We start from the raw sequence: 12,051 nt of genomic DNA on the forward strand, positions 1-12,051 counted from the left end.
TTGCTGTTTTAGAGCATTTTTAAATTCACTCCCTATAATGATCTATATATATTTAGAATGTAGAATGTTTGGGCTTCAAGAATATGCAATTTTTGAAAAATCGATTTTTTTGATTTTTTTTAGTATAGGACCACCTTAAATTTCGTCTAGAACGCTGCATTGCAAACAGATGTGTTGCTCAAATGATAGTTATCTTTTCTACTTTTAAGGTGGCTACCCACTATTTAAAAAAAATATTGATAGAATCGCTTTTTTACCTCATACTTAAACATTTTAGTAGCATTGGAATCAAAACAGATAAAAAAAATACAAATTTTTCATATTTTCAATATTACGTCATTAATTATGTGCATAATTAACTTAAAAACAGCATATTTTTCAACAAAGATAACTAACTGCCAAATTTTTCAAATTAAGTCAAACTTTTCAAAAACATTGTTTATTGTATGAACTATGTGCTGAGTCAAAAAAAAAATTATATATTTTTTTTAATGCTCTGGAATTTGCAATTTAGTGTAATGCTTAAATTAAATACCAAACTAGCCCAAGTTACCCAAATTTTTCTTTGAATAGGATACATAGTGTAAATATTTTTAACTCAGCTTATTCACCTAACTACATTTTATCTCTGTAAAAAATTTCAAAGAAAAATATTAAACCAAACTAAAGATATCTTTGTTAGAAGATAGAAAATTTTTAAATGGAGAAAAACACAAAAACAAATAAAATTAAGTCAAAAAATAGCATACAGTTTAAGTAAAAGAACCAGAGGCATAAAATTCATCCTCATTTTCATTTGTTTCATCATTGTAACCTTTTTTAATTGATCTTAGCTTTCTTCTTCGTTTTTTGGCTGGCTCTGCTGACTTTTTGTTCATCTCTCTAACGCGTTTAACATCAATATTTTGCAGTCCTTTTAAAGTTTAAATACTTTCCAGGTACAATATCAATCTTTTAAAATATAGGGAGTAGTCCCTGTGAACCTTCATTAAAGCAAATAACAGCAGATGCTGCAGCCATCTCTAATAAATCTTTTCCTGTAAGAACTCTTTTTGAACATTTGGTCCATATCATACCATTCAGAGATTCATTTGCATTTTGTGTTTTACCATGCAAACATTTTTCCAGGAGCTTTTCGTTTGCAAGATCCTGATATGAAAAGATTGGTTTAAGGATATTTGCAATTGCTTGAGGAATAGTTATGTTAGACTTATAAGTGTTTTTGCCTGTAGCTAGGTCTGAGTTATATTTGCACCAAGATTTGGCTCCTTTTGGACAAAGTTCATGACGTTTGTTTGAGTCATCATTTTCACAGCAATGAAAAATGATAGCACCAATTGCTTTTTTCATTTTCTAAAGATTATCTGTATTTTGGCGTATTGCTAAGCCATAATAATTCTGTAGTCCATTATTTACTTTGTCGGTAAGGCGTCCTTTACCTGCCAAAGGTTTACCATCTGGTGAACTCAACAAGATATTTTAAAAAACAAAAATTACTAAGACAAATATGTGGTATGATTTTAGTACTTTTGGCAAATGGCATTTAACTCGGAATTAAATTAACAGTGTAGATAACAACCTGGTTAAGATGCAGTAAAATTTGTGATAAAAACTGTTCAATAGTTATGGAGAAAAAAGGTTTCAACTGTCGCTAAGGCCGTTGCTATGGAATTTTTTAGAATTTTAGAAGTTTGCCCCTTTTTAAAAAACAAAATTAGGGTAAGTTATAAAACTTTTATACCATTGTTGTACGTTATTTATTGTTTATAAAGGTTAAACCTTCCACAAATAAGAAAAAAAAAATTTCACCTTTTTTTTATTTTTTCAGATTTTAATAGTGGGTAGCCACCTTAAAACAATTTAAAATCAATACATACTTGTTTTTTAGAAGTAAGGTTTAATTACAGTAAAACATGGTACTTATGAGAAACTGCTATAGTTTCGAAATTAAATAAGGGAAAACCATGGACGTATAAGAGATAGATGCGCAACGATAGTTTTTTTTTGCGAACCATGCTTGTTGCGTATTGTTACAAATCTTTTGTTTTAAACAATTGAAATTAAATTATATTAAAGCCTGTCGGATTCGTCGAAAATTTTTGGTCTCGTTTAACCAGTCACATCAACTTCCTTTTAGTTATTCAAGATAACAGCAATAGAACCAAGTTTTAAGCTTAATTTTATATAGCTGGGCATTCCTAATATTTTAAGAAATAACGCTGATGATAATATAGAAATTGAGATCATTTACTTAACTACTTTAGTACATGTATAACTACCCAGCAAACACACAACGTTGAAACAACGTTGGAATAACATTGATCGACGTTGATCAACGTTATTTGAACGTTGTGTGCTTGCTGGGTAGAGATATAGTAAATAGTACAAAATATCAACTAGTTTTATAGCTACCTAGAGCATATTGGTTTCATGTCTAGGGAACTACTCCATCTAATATATTGCTGTAGACTTCCAGTTTATGAATATTACAGAATTTTCTATTTTTATGTTTAACAACAGAAATACATACAGTTAAGGATAAATAGCCTATACATAAAATGAATGTAAATACAATAAAGAAAAAAAAAATTGTCACAGTTTTAAAAAATTCAGCAAAGCCAATTTATGGCAAACCGCAAGAATAACAAATTATTTAACTTTAACATAACATGATTTACCAGCTATATTTAAACTAATTTTTATTTGACGAAAACAAATAGCTTATTATGTGCCTTTTATGACAAATGAAATAATATATGAAATATTAAAAACGAAAAGATGATATATCTGGCCGCATTTTGCAAGATAATTATAAACTTGAATAACTTTTTTAAAGGTTTTCCTTTATCAAATGAATTAAAAAAAGCCCATTAGAAAATACACCTATAAAAAAATAATGCATAGTGGAATATATCTTTGGTCCCGGGTAGAAAGGGCTTAAGTCAGTTTTTCACAAAAAAAATTTTTTCCGTAGATTTAAAGCTTAAGTTTTGCTGATTTTTTGGTCCAATTGGCATAAGTCAGTGACGAATATTACTCATATATTACAAATTATTTATCCCTAACTTACACGTAGGAATTTTCAAACATTGATACTGCTGTCTCAAAAAGTTGGTCAAATTGGCTTATGCCCTTTCTACCCGGGACCAAAGATATGTTATGGAGCTTATAGAGTATTCAAGGCAAAAATTGGCGACATATCGGAAAAAATACTAAAAAAATACACAAAATTAAGGCTGCTGAATGAAGGACCAAGGAATTGAATGAAACCAGATCTTGACAAAAAATTTTATTTCAGCTTTTTTATATTTCGCTATACTTTTTTTAGTCATTTTAAAATTATCCTTACAGGTCTCTTTCATCATTGACAGACTTTGTTTACACGAGAAAAGTTCCCAAATTTACAAATGTTCATCTTGAAAAAATGAAAATTTGTTCATGCCGGCAACTATTTTCCTTTACCTTGGTGTAATTTGTTGGTAATTTGTCAACGTGTCAAGACGTTACTTTATCCTGAACAGTCTTATAAAACAAATACTATAAAAGTTTAAACTAATACCACATGATCAGAGTTTTTGTTTTAAAACTGTGGGCAGTCATTTTAATAGATTTTTTTGTTGATGGGTGAAAATGTAGAGTTTGTCGGAAACTCGCATAGCTCGCTGATTTCTGCAGCCTCTTTGATGTAAAACAATAGGTTGCACGTCCATCTCTTATAGGTCCATGCTTATACATCCATGAGGAAACGGAATAAAACCTACAAAAGGCGTAACAACAAACATTATTTTCATCTTCGTAATTGATAAATCCGGGAAATACATAATATTTTTCAAAATAAGTCAGAACTTATAAGTGGTATATAACTGTATGTATGTATGTATGTATGTATGTATGTATGTATGTATGTATGTATGTATGTATGTATGTATGTATGTATGTATGTATGTATGTATGTATGTATGTATGTATTTTAGCACTAAATACAAGTAACAAGCATGAACAATATGCATTGATTAACTTGAAAACAAATGGTGCATTGATAATTCCCTTAAAAGATATTCTTGACATTTGCATTTTGTGTGAAAAGATGTTCAGAATCAATGTAGAACACAACATCAGTGATTCATTATCCTTGTCAAATGTAAGGTGCCATGCAATTTTGCAGTCAATATTGAAAACATTTGATTGTAAACATTTTACTTCATTAACTAATCATATGATGGAGTACAGCCCAATAGAAAATCATCTTGTTTTGTTAATAAGAGCTATTGCTGAAAAGTACTTGCAAATCAGGTATTGTTATGCTGGAAAACATTATTCGGCTCACAAACACTTGTATTTATCTCCAAAAGAAACGTTCATATTGTGTAAAACAAGGTGACTGCTAATTTTAACATGGTGCTGATATACGACTATCTGAATGTCTAATTCAGTATTCCATATATTTTGGAATGAGCTAAATCAGATAATCAGTTAGCAAACGATCAATTGTAGCATAATATAACCTGAAAAGCATAACTGTCAAATTATTAATTTGTTGCAATGTTTAGATTTGGTTTCAGCTATGTTTTCTCCATAGTTCTGTGCGAAACATAAAAATGTTTTGGGTCAACCAAGATGGTGGCTGACTTTCAAAACTGGCTTCAGTGCATTTTATATTAAACGTATATTCTGTGCCATCTCCTGCGTATTAAACCTCTTTGAAAATATGGTATATGAAGATTCGATCTCAGGACTCTCTTTTTTAAGTTTTCATTTGATTAAGTTTTACCTTTTGATGGTTTTTATAAATTGTTAAAATGGTACTTCAACTCTTTGTCAACATTTAGTACGTGTTCCCCCAAACCATATTTTCTTAAGAGTGTTTGAGTATCTTTTGGGGGATGAAGATAGTTTTATTAAAGGTTTAGCACTGAAGGAATGTGATAACATACATATTATTAGTAAGGTGGGAGGTGATGATCAAAGTGAGCAATCTGAGTTTCAGAATGCAGCAACTATGAAGAGAGGTGTGGATAATCGCACTGTATATAGTGCAGTGTTAGTCCTGTTGAAGATTTGAAGCGGAAATTAAATAATATGGAAAAGTTGTAATCCAAACAGTCTTAATATAAACCCATAATTTTATCTTTTTTTTTTTTTTTTTTTTTTTTTACAAAGGAGACTGCTTTTATTCAAGAGAAATTTGAACATTTACAAAATAAAATTTTGTTTGCAAAGAATATTTAGTTTACACTGCAAAGTTAACAATTTTTTGTAAATTCAAGTTAGTCAACTGTTTATACTCAATGAATGATCATGGATATGCAGCATGGAGTTGGTCTTTAATACTGCTTGCAAACTCCCAGCAGTAAAACAAGGAGGAAAAATTCTACCAAAGAGCACCCATGAATTTATATGACGATAAATAATCCAGTTGTGACTGGAAGAATTTTAAATTTGGATATCAGTATGATTAAACAATTTATATAAACAGTACAACCACAAGACCATATATAAATATTTTCAAGCAGAATTGTCAAATTGAATGTCTGTTTGGTCTCATTCTAACAATCAGTTTTTAAAAGCCATTCCAATGTCACAGTCTGTGCATAGGATCATAGTTCATGGTGTTTCTTTTATTAAATATTTTAAGTATCCAATAGGTTCTTTGTCTGAGAGCCAGAAATTGAAGCCAGAAACAAGGCCAACAAAAGTGCACAAGTAGGTCATACACATTTTACTCCTTTTTCCAAAAATACTTTGGATACAGCTAATTATTTATTTATGACATCTGACATGTACCTATACTGCTAGAAGAATAAAATGCAGGAAGTATAAAAACCAGAACAAAATGATGATTCATTTGATAACTGTTCTTAAGGTAAATATTGAAGAAAGCTATGTGTATCTTTAAATTTGAATATTTATTGATTTCTTGTTAAATAAAAAAGGAAATAGCATTAGTAGGAGACAAAAAATGTAACCCCTAAAAAGAAAAACTGATATATCAGACTAAGATTTTTAAATATCAAATGTTGTTGGAATGACTGACAGCAAAACAAATTTGCATACCAAAATGCTTTGGTTCTTTTATCTACTGAGCAAACAAATTCAAACACAAATTGTGTTTTACAATCAGATTTCTCAGTTGCAATGAATCCTGTTTTAACCTAGTAAATAAACAAAGTAATTTAGTGAGTAGCTCAATGAAACAAAGTTAGGTCACAAATGTAATGCAAATCCTCTAATGTTGATCAGGGCTTGGTTTTACAAATTTATTCTGAAACTGTACAACAGGTTCTGTGTTATCTTGCTGGTTGGCTAATCCAAAAAGTTTCTTTATGTCACTTACGCAGAAACATTATGTCTTAGCCATCTTCTGAAATTTCAGGTAATCCTTATGAAATCTTATCAGTATCAAGAAATGATGCAGGAATCAATTATTTACAACTAGTTCTTGTTTGTATGAAGCTGCACAAGTTATAGAAGCCATTTTTCTTATGTATATTTAGAAAATATTTGCATGCAAAAATAAAGCAGGAACTATCATTAAAGCAATCAAGAAAGAGTGCAAGTTTACTTTAATTTGTAATCTTTATCCTGAACATGCATTGCATTTGGAAAGAAAACTAATTGACAATTTTGTTGAGCTGCAGTCATAATATAAATAACATTAAAACATAAATACAAGAAGGAAGGTCAGAGTTGTTTTATACTAACAGAGCTCAGTAAACAATTCATACAGCAGTTGTAAAATTTTGAACTACTTAATAAAATGTTTAAATTTCAAAAAATTTACAAACCACAGAGTTTTACTAAAGAGTAATCTTATGTTTGTAAAAAAAAAAATCACATCTATCAAAAGTTAAAACCAAGTAGCTGTCTACCATACAGTTATGTTATAAACCTTCTAGCATAATGTAGAGGTTTATAACATAGCTGTATTGTAGATTATTAATCAAAAATAGTAAGTCAATTATGTACAATATTTTTTTTTTTTTTTTTTTCAATAATAAAAAAAAAAGCCAACATAATTATTACTTACGTTTACTAACGTTAAACATAATGCTAATTCTATCATTCAAAATAAATGATAAACTTAATTGTATTAAAAGCAATTTACATACTACTATGTTTGCATTATTTATTAAATTTCAGCTCCATCAGCGCTGTCGAAACAGAGCATTTAGTTTTAAAGTAGACAAAACCTGATGTTAAGTCTTTGTAAAAAGTATTGTTTACAAATGTACTAGGCATCCCATAATTCCAGTCGATTGAATTACAATAAAATGCGCGAGTCGTGCAATCTTGCTGAAAACTTTGAAAACCAAAATAAGGAAAGGTCAAATAACTTAAGTTTTAACTAGTCTCCTTCAGCATACATGGAGAATTCTCCTGAATGGTTCGATAAACAATATACTCCTAGCTTGTGGACATCTAAACATTCGAGTAGAGAGGAATGTTTACAGCATTTTCTGAATATAATTATGCACGAGTCCGAAGTTGTCCGAACAACTTTTCCATGTAATTTAAATGTACCGTATGGAAATTCTGACAGAGAAAAAGTTGACTTTTTTTATCCTAACACAAAAAACAAAAATGAGTTGCTAATTGTATACATACATGGTGGATTTTGGTATGAAGGTAACAAAGAAATTTATGCAATGGTATCTAAACCTTTTTTGCAAAATGGTCATTCTGTTGCGATAATTGGCTACGATTTGTGCCCCAGCATAAGTTTATATGAAATAACAAAACAGATTGAAAAGGCTTTGCATATGATAAAGTCTCTATTTCTACAATCACCTCTGTGTTTAATTGGTCATTCAGCAGGAGCTTATCTGGCATCTTCGTTGGCTTGTAAAGATAAAATGACCATAAAATGCTTAGTTTTATTAAGTGGAGTTTATGATCTCACTCCTTTAATGAACACCAAAATGAATAAAGTGTTACAAATCACCTGTGAGATTGCTGACAAGTTAAACTTGCTGAACTGGTGTGATAAATTAAGTGCAGAAAGTATTTTATTTTGTGTTGGTGCTGAAGAGTCCCCAGAATTTCAAAGGCAAACAAGGGAGTTCTATGAAGATGTTTCAAAATTGAATTCAAATGTTTATCTTGCCACTTTTGAGGGTGAAGATCATTTTAGTTTGATTGAAAACTTTCTTGAAAATCAATCTCAAGTCATAAATAAGATTTATTCAGTTTTTTAAAACAAATGCTTTTGAAACAAGATTTTTCTCTTGAAATGAGTCAAGCACTCAGCAAGGAATAAATTGATATATAGTCATCATAATTACAGTGATTTAGTCATTATGTTTGTAATTTATATATATATATATCTTTTTTTTTTCTTCTTTCATTTAGACCAAATTCCTAACTAAGAGATTGAAATTAATTTTTCTGGTATATATAATTTCCTATCAAGAAAAATAGCTGATAATTCCAATTGCTCTTGATAATTAACCCTTGATTGCTTAATTGAGAAATTTTCTGTAATAACATGTATTATACTTATGAAAATCACACAATAAGATTGGGGGCGCTGGAAAAATAGCACATCAAGTCTATTTTGCTCCGACAAAAACCTCATAAATATGGTGTCTACAAGCAACCCAAAAAAAATCTTTCTCAAGCATCATTTGTAATGCGAAATCAAACTTCCACGATTGCGATGATTTACTTGGATAGAATGAAAAACAATAATGCTAGCGATAGCGTATGATGATGACGATCATCATCATCATCATCATCATCATCATCATCATCATCATCATCATCATCATCATCATCATCGGCATTGCAGCATCTTCTCCATCAACACATAAGCACAGCATCATCGTCATCATTATTACAGCATCAACACCATAACACAGTCCATAATGTAGTATCATAACAAAGTTCAAACAGAAATTGCAGCCCGCCAGGATGCAGTGTTTTGTGTTTCATCGGCTTGTGACAGATAGTAAACGAAATTTGCTGTCAAGTTTTTAAGTTTAACAGTCCTTTTCATTAATTCCGACTTTATTCGGCAATCCATATCTATCGGAATTAAGGAGTTTAAGGATCACACAGCTCATTAATGAATCCTCATCATGTTGCCCTAAAAGAAAAGACTGTTGCACAATGAGTCCAAATTGCGAAAAAGTGGCCAAAACTTTTTTCCGATTTTTTTTTAACAGAAAGTGAACTTTGTGCAATCTTTTTACTTTAAACATATGTAAACTGTATTTAAACTCAATATAGAGTCGTTTTCTGTAAAGAAAATTTATAGCTTTGTTTTCATAAAATATTAATTGCAAAGAGTGCATCTAGAAGATTATACAGGTGTTTTTTCTTTGTTGTTGATTAAATATGAAAAGATTAGAACTTATAAGCGTAATTCAAGAAGTTGGTGTTAATCATGCGAATTTGCAAGCCGTTTTAGAAACTGAAGCAAAAAATAAATTGCTAACCAATGAAGAACTGTCTGATGCAGAACTCTCAGAAAAAATTAGACTTTTTATTTATAAATTTCGGGTTAAATATGCAAAGCATAATCGTAATTTTAAAAGATTAGTTAAGCAAGAAGTGGCCTGGTTAGAGGGTGAGTTGTTTCAGAATCAAAATACTAAACTTGATTCAACTTTAAAAACTGGACGACCAGAAAAAGAATGGATAGAGTGTTCATTAAGAACAAAAAGGAGGAAAGTTTCAAGGTAGTTTCTAGTTTAGAATTGCTATTTTTGTTTTTAAAAGTCACTGATTAAATACATAATTTTTAATAAAAATATACACCCACAGTTCCACACTTGTGTGGTTAAGGCAGTTTTCCATAGTATCAATTTTTGAAATTATCATAATGGAAATAGTTTATCAAATAATGATGTTGTTTATTTTTATTTTAGTTTGGCTAAAACTCATACAACTGAAGAATTAGCAGAAGCTGCTGTTGTACGTGCAAAATCAAGTCCTGGAAAATCTGATTTGGGAAAAAATGTTAAAATGTTTTCTAAAGATCTACCAGGCCAAACTTACCAATCTGATAATTATCAGCCAATTATGATGTCTGCTGATCAAGCTTTATCACTTAAAATTCAATGTGATTTGAGTGATTTACAATACCAGATTATTCGAAACTCATCTCTGATGCAAAATGCTGACATTTATCCCCCATTAAAAGCAATCCTAAAATCAAAAACAGATTGTTATCCAGAGGGTTTGCATATTACAGAAATGTCTGCGAAGTGTAGTTTGCAGAACATGGTTAACCATACCTTGCTTCGAATTTTGAAACTAAATTCTGAGCAGCTTCAAAATTTAGATGAAACAGTTACACATGGAGTATTCAATTTGAAATGTGGCATGGATGGTGCATCTTCACAAAGTATTTATAATCAAAGGTTTGATGATACTGATCTTACTACTGGAGTGCAGAATGAACAGTCAGTATTTCAAACTGCAATAGTTCCTTTGAAATTAAAAATTGGGGGTTCAAACATCTGGAATAATCCTAAACCATCCAGCCCTCATTTTTGTAGACCTCTTGAACTACAATACCTAAAGGAAACAAAAGAACTCATTGCAGCAGAAGAAATAAATCTTAGAAAACAAATCGAAAATCTGCAAGACTATATTTTAGATCTAGATCTTCTCAGTAGTAAAAAGCACTGTTCCATAAAAATTAAAATTGTTGTTGACTTGACTATGTTGGATGGCAAGTCAGTAAATGCTATCATCTTTTCGAATTCATCACAATCGTGCAATATTTGTTTTGCAAAACCGAGTGAGATGAACAATCTAGTAAAAATCAGAATATTTACTCCAAATAAAAGATCTCTTACTATGGGACTATCTACTTTACATTGTTGGATTAGACTTTTTGAGTATGTGCTACACTTAGGATATAAAATGAAAATTAAAAAGTATCAGGCTAGATCAAAAGAACATAAGCTTTCTGTTATTGAGCAAAAAAATGAAATTCAGAATAGATTTAGAAGCGAGCTCAGCCTTGTTGTCGATATGCCAAAGCATGGCTATGGTTCCTCAAACACAGGTAACACAGCCAGAAGAGCATTTGACAATGCAGATACTTTTGCAGACATTACAGGAGTTGATGTTAAAATAATTGTTAGATTGAGAAATATAATGAAGGCTGTGTGCAGTGGATACCACCTTGATTTGGGGGCCTTCAAAAAATATTGTTTAGCTACTTCTGAAATAATAATTAAAAAATATAACTGGTACATAATTCCACCTACAGTACACAAGCTATTAGAGCATGGTTATCAAATTTCTGATTGCTTTGAACTCCCAATAGGTATTTACTCAGAAGAGGCACAGGAAGCACAAAACAAATACATTCGAAATGCAAGACTAAACCATACATGTAAAATTTCTAGAAAAAATGCAATGGAAAACCAATATCATTATCTGCTGTTACGTAGTGATCTAATAGTATCATCATTCATCTTCAAAAAAACTAAATCTATTAGTGCTGTTAACTTAGATTCTGAAGTTTTAAACCTTTTGCTTGATGAACAATAAATATTTTTTAAAAATAATATTTACTATATTACTAAATGTTGCAAATATTGGTTTATACATGTGTGTATGTGTGTATATATATTTGAGATCTTTTAAGGTATATATATAAACTTTAAAAGATCTCAAGTTATAAAAATGCTGAAATGAAGTCTTGCATTTGTTGTTCTCACCCCTCCCCCCCGGGCTTTTTCTAATGTCTTTTTTTGAAACAATTGACATAAAACCAAAATGGAGCAAATTCGAGCAGCTAAAAAATTATTTGTTTTATACCCAATACGTTCATAATAATGTGATAGAAATTTAGGAGGAGTGAAAAGTGGACATTTTAAGCTTTATCACTTTTTGTAACCGGGGAAATACATATTTTAAAAATTTTTCTCCTTTCTTCAAAAACCCAAAATCTAAAGCTAAAAAATCGAGTTATTACTTCTTTTTTGATTAAAACCATATTAACAATAATATATGAAAATGAAATTTTAAAAAAGTTTACAAATGTTGTATAATAATATAAAAATTGTCTTATTTAAAAAAATACAAAAATTC

At 30.1% G+C, this 12,051-nt stretch overlaps 2 protein-coding genes and 1 long non-coding RNA gene across 3 annotated transcripts; 2 read left to right on the plus strand and 1 right to left on the minus strand.

The window, feature by feature from the left end:
* The first annotated feature begins 7,010 nt into the window (after positions 1–7,010).
* Positions 7,011–8,283, plus strand: LOC149884549 (kynurenine formamidase-like). Its single transcript, XM_090095850.1, has one exon. The coding sequence runs from the start codon at positions 7,365–7,367 to the stop codon at positions 8,193–8,195; it is 831 nt and encodes a 276-aa protein (XP_089951976.1). The 5' UTR covers positions 7,011–7,364; the 3' UTR covers positions 8,196–8,283.
* A 267-nt stretch (positions 8,284–8,550) lies between these two features.
* On the minus strand, positions 8,551–11,676 carry LOC149884550 (uncharacterized). Its single transcript, XR_016454965.1, has 3 exons — positions 10,239–11,676; positions 10,000–10,149; positions 8,551–9,085 (listed from the first exon to the last, which is right to left on the minus strand). It is a non-coding gene; the product is annotated as an uncharacterized LOC149884550 (long non-coding RNA).
* On the plus strand, positions 9,079–11,508 carry LOC149884551 (uncharacterized). The gene is made up of 2 exons (XM_090095847.1): positions 9,079–9,680; positions 9,870–11,508. The coding sequence occupies exons 1-2, from the start codon at positions 9,337–9,339 to the stop codon at positions 11,506–11,508; spliced, it is 1,983 nt and encodes a 660-aa protein (XP_089951973.1). The 5' UTR covers positions 9,079–9,336.
* Positions 11,677–12,051: the final 375 nt, after the last annotated feature.

Source organism: Hydra viridissima, unplaced genomic scaffold (genome assembly GCF_058129835.1).
Source record: "Hydra viridissima isolate aposymbiotic clone 2 unplaced genomic scaffold, HvirCarnegie_v1 scaffold_8, whole genome shotgun sequence".
In the NCBI taxonomy this organism is placed as follows: Eukaryota; Metazoa; Cnidaria; class Hydrozoa; order Anthoathecata; family Hydridae; genus Hydra; species Hydra viridissima.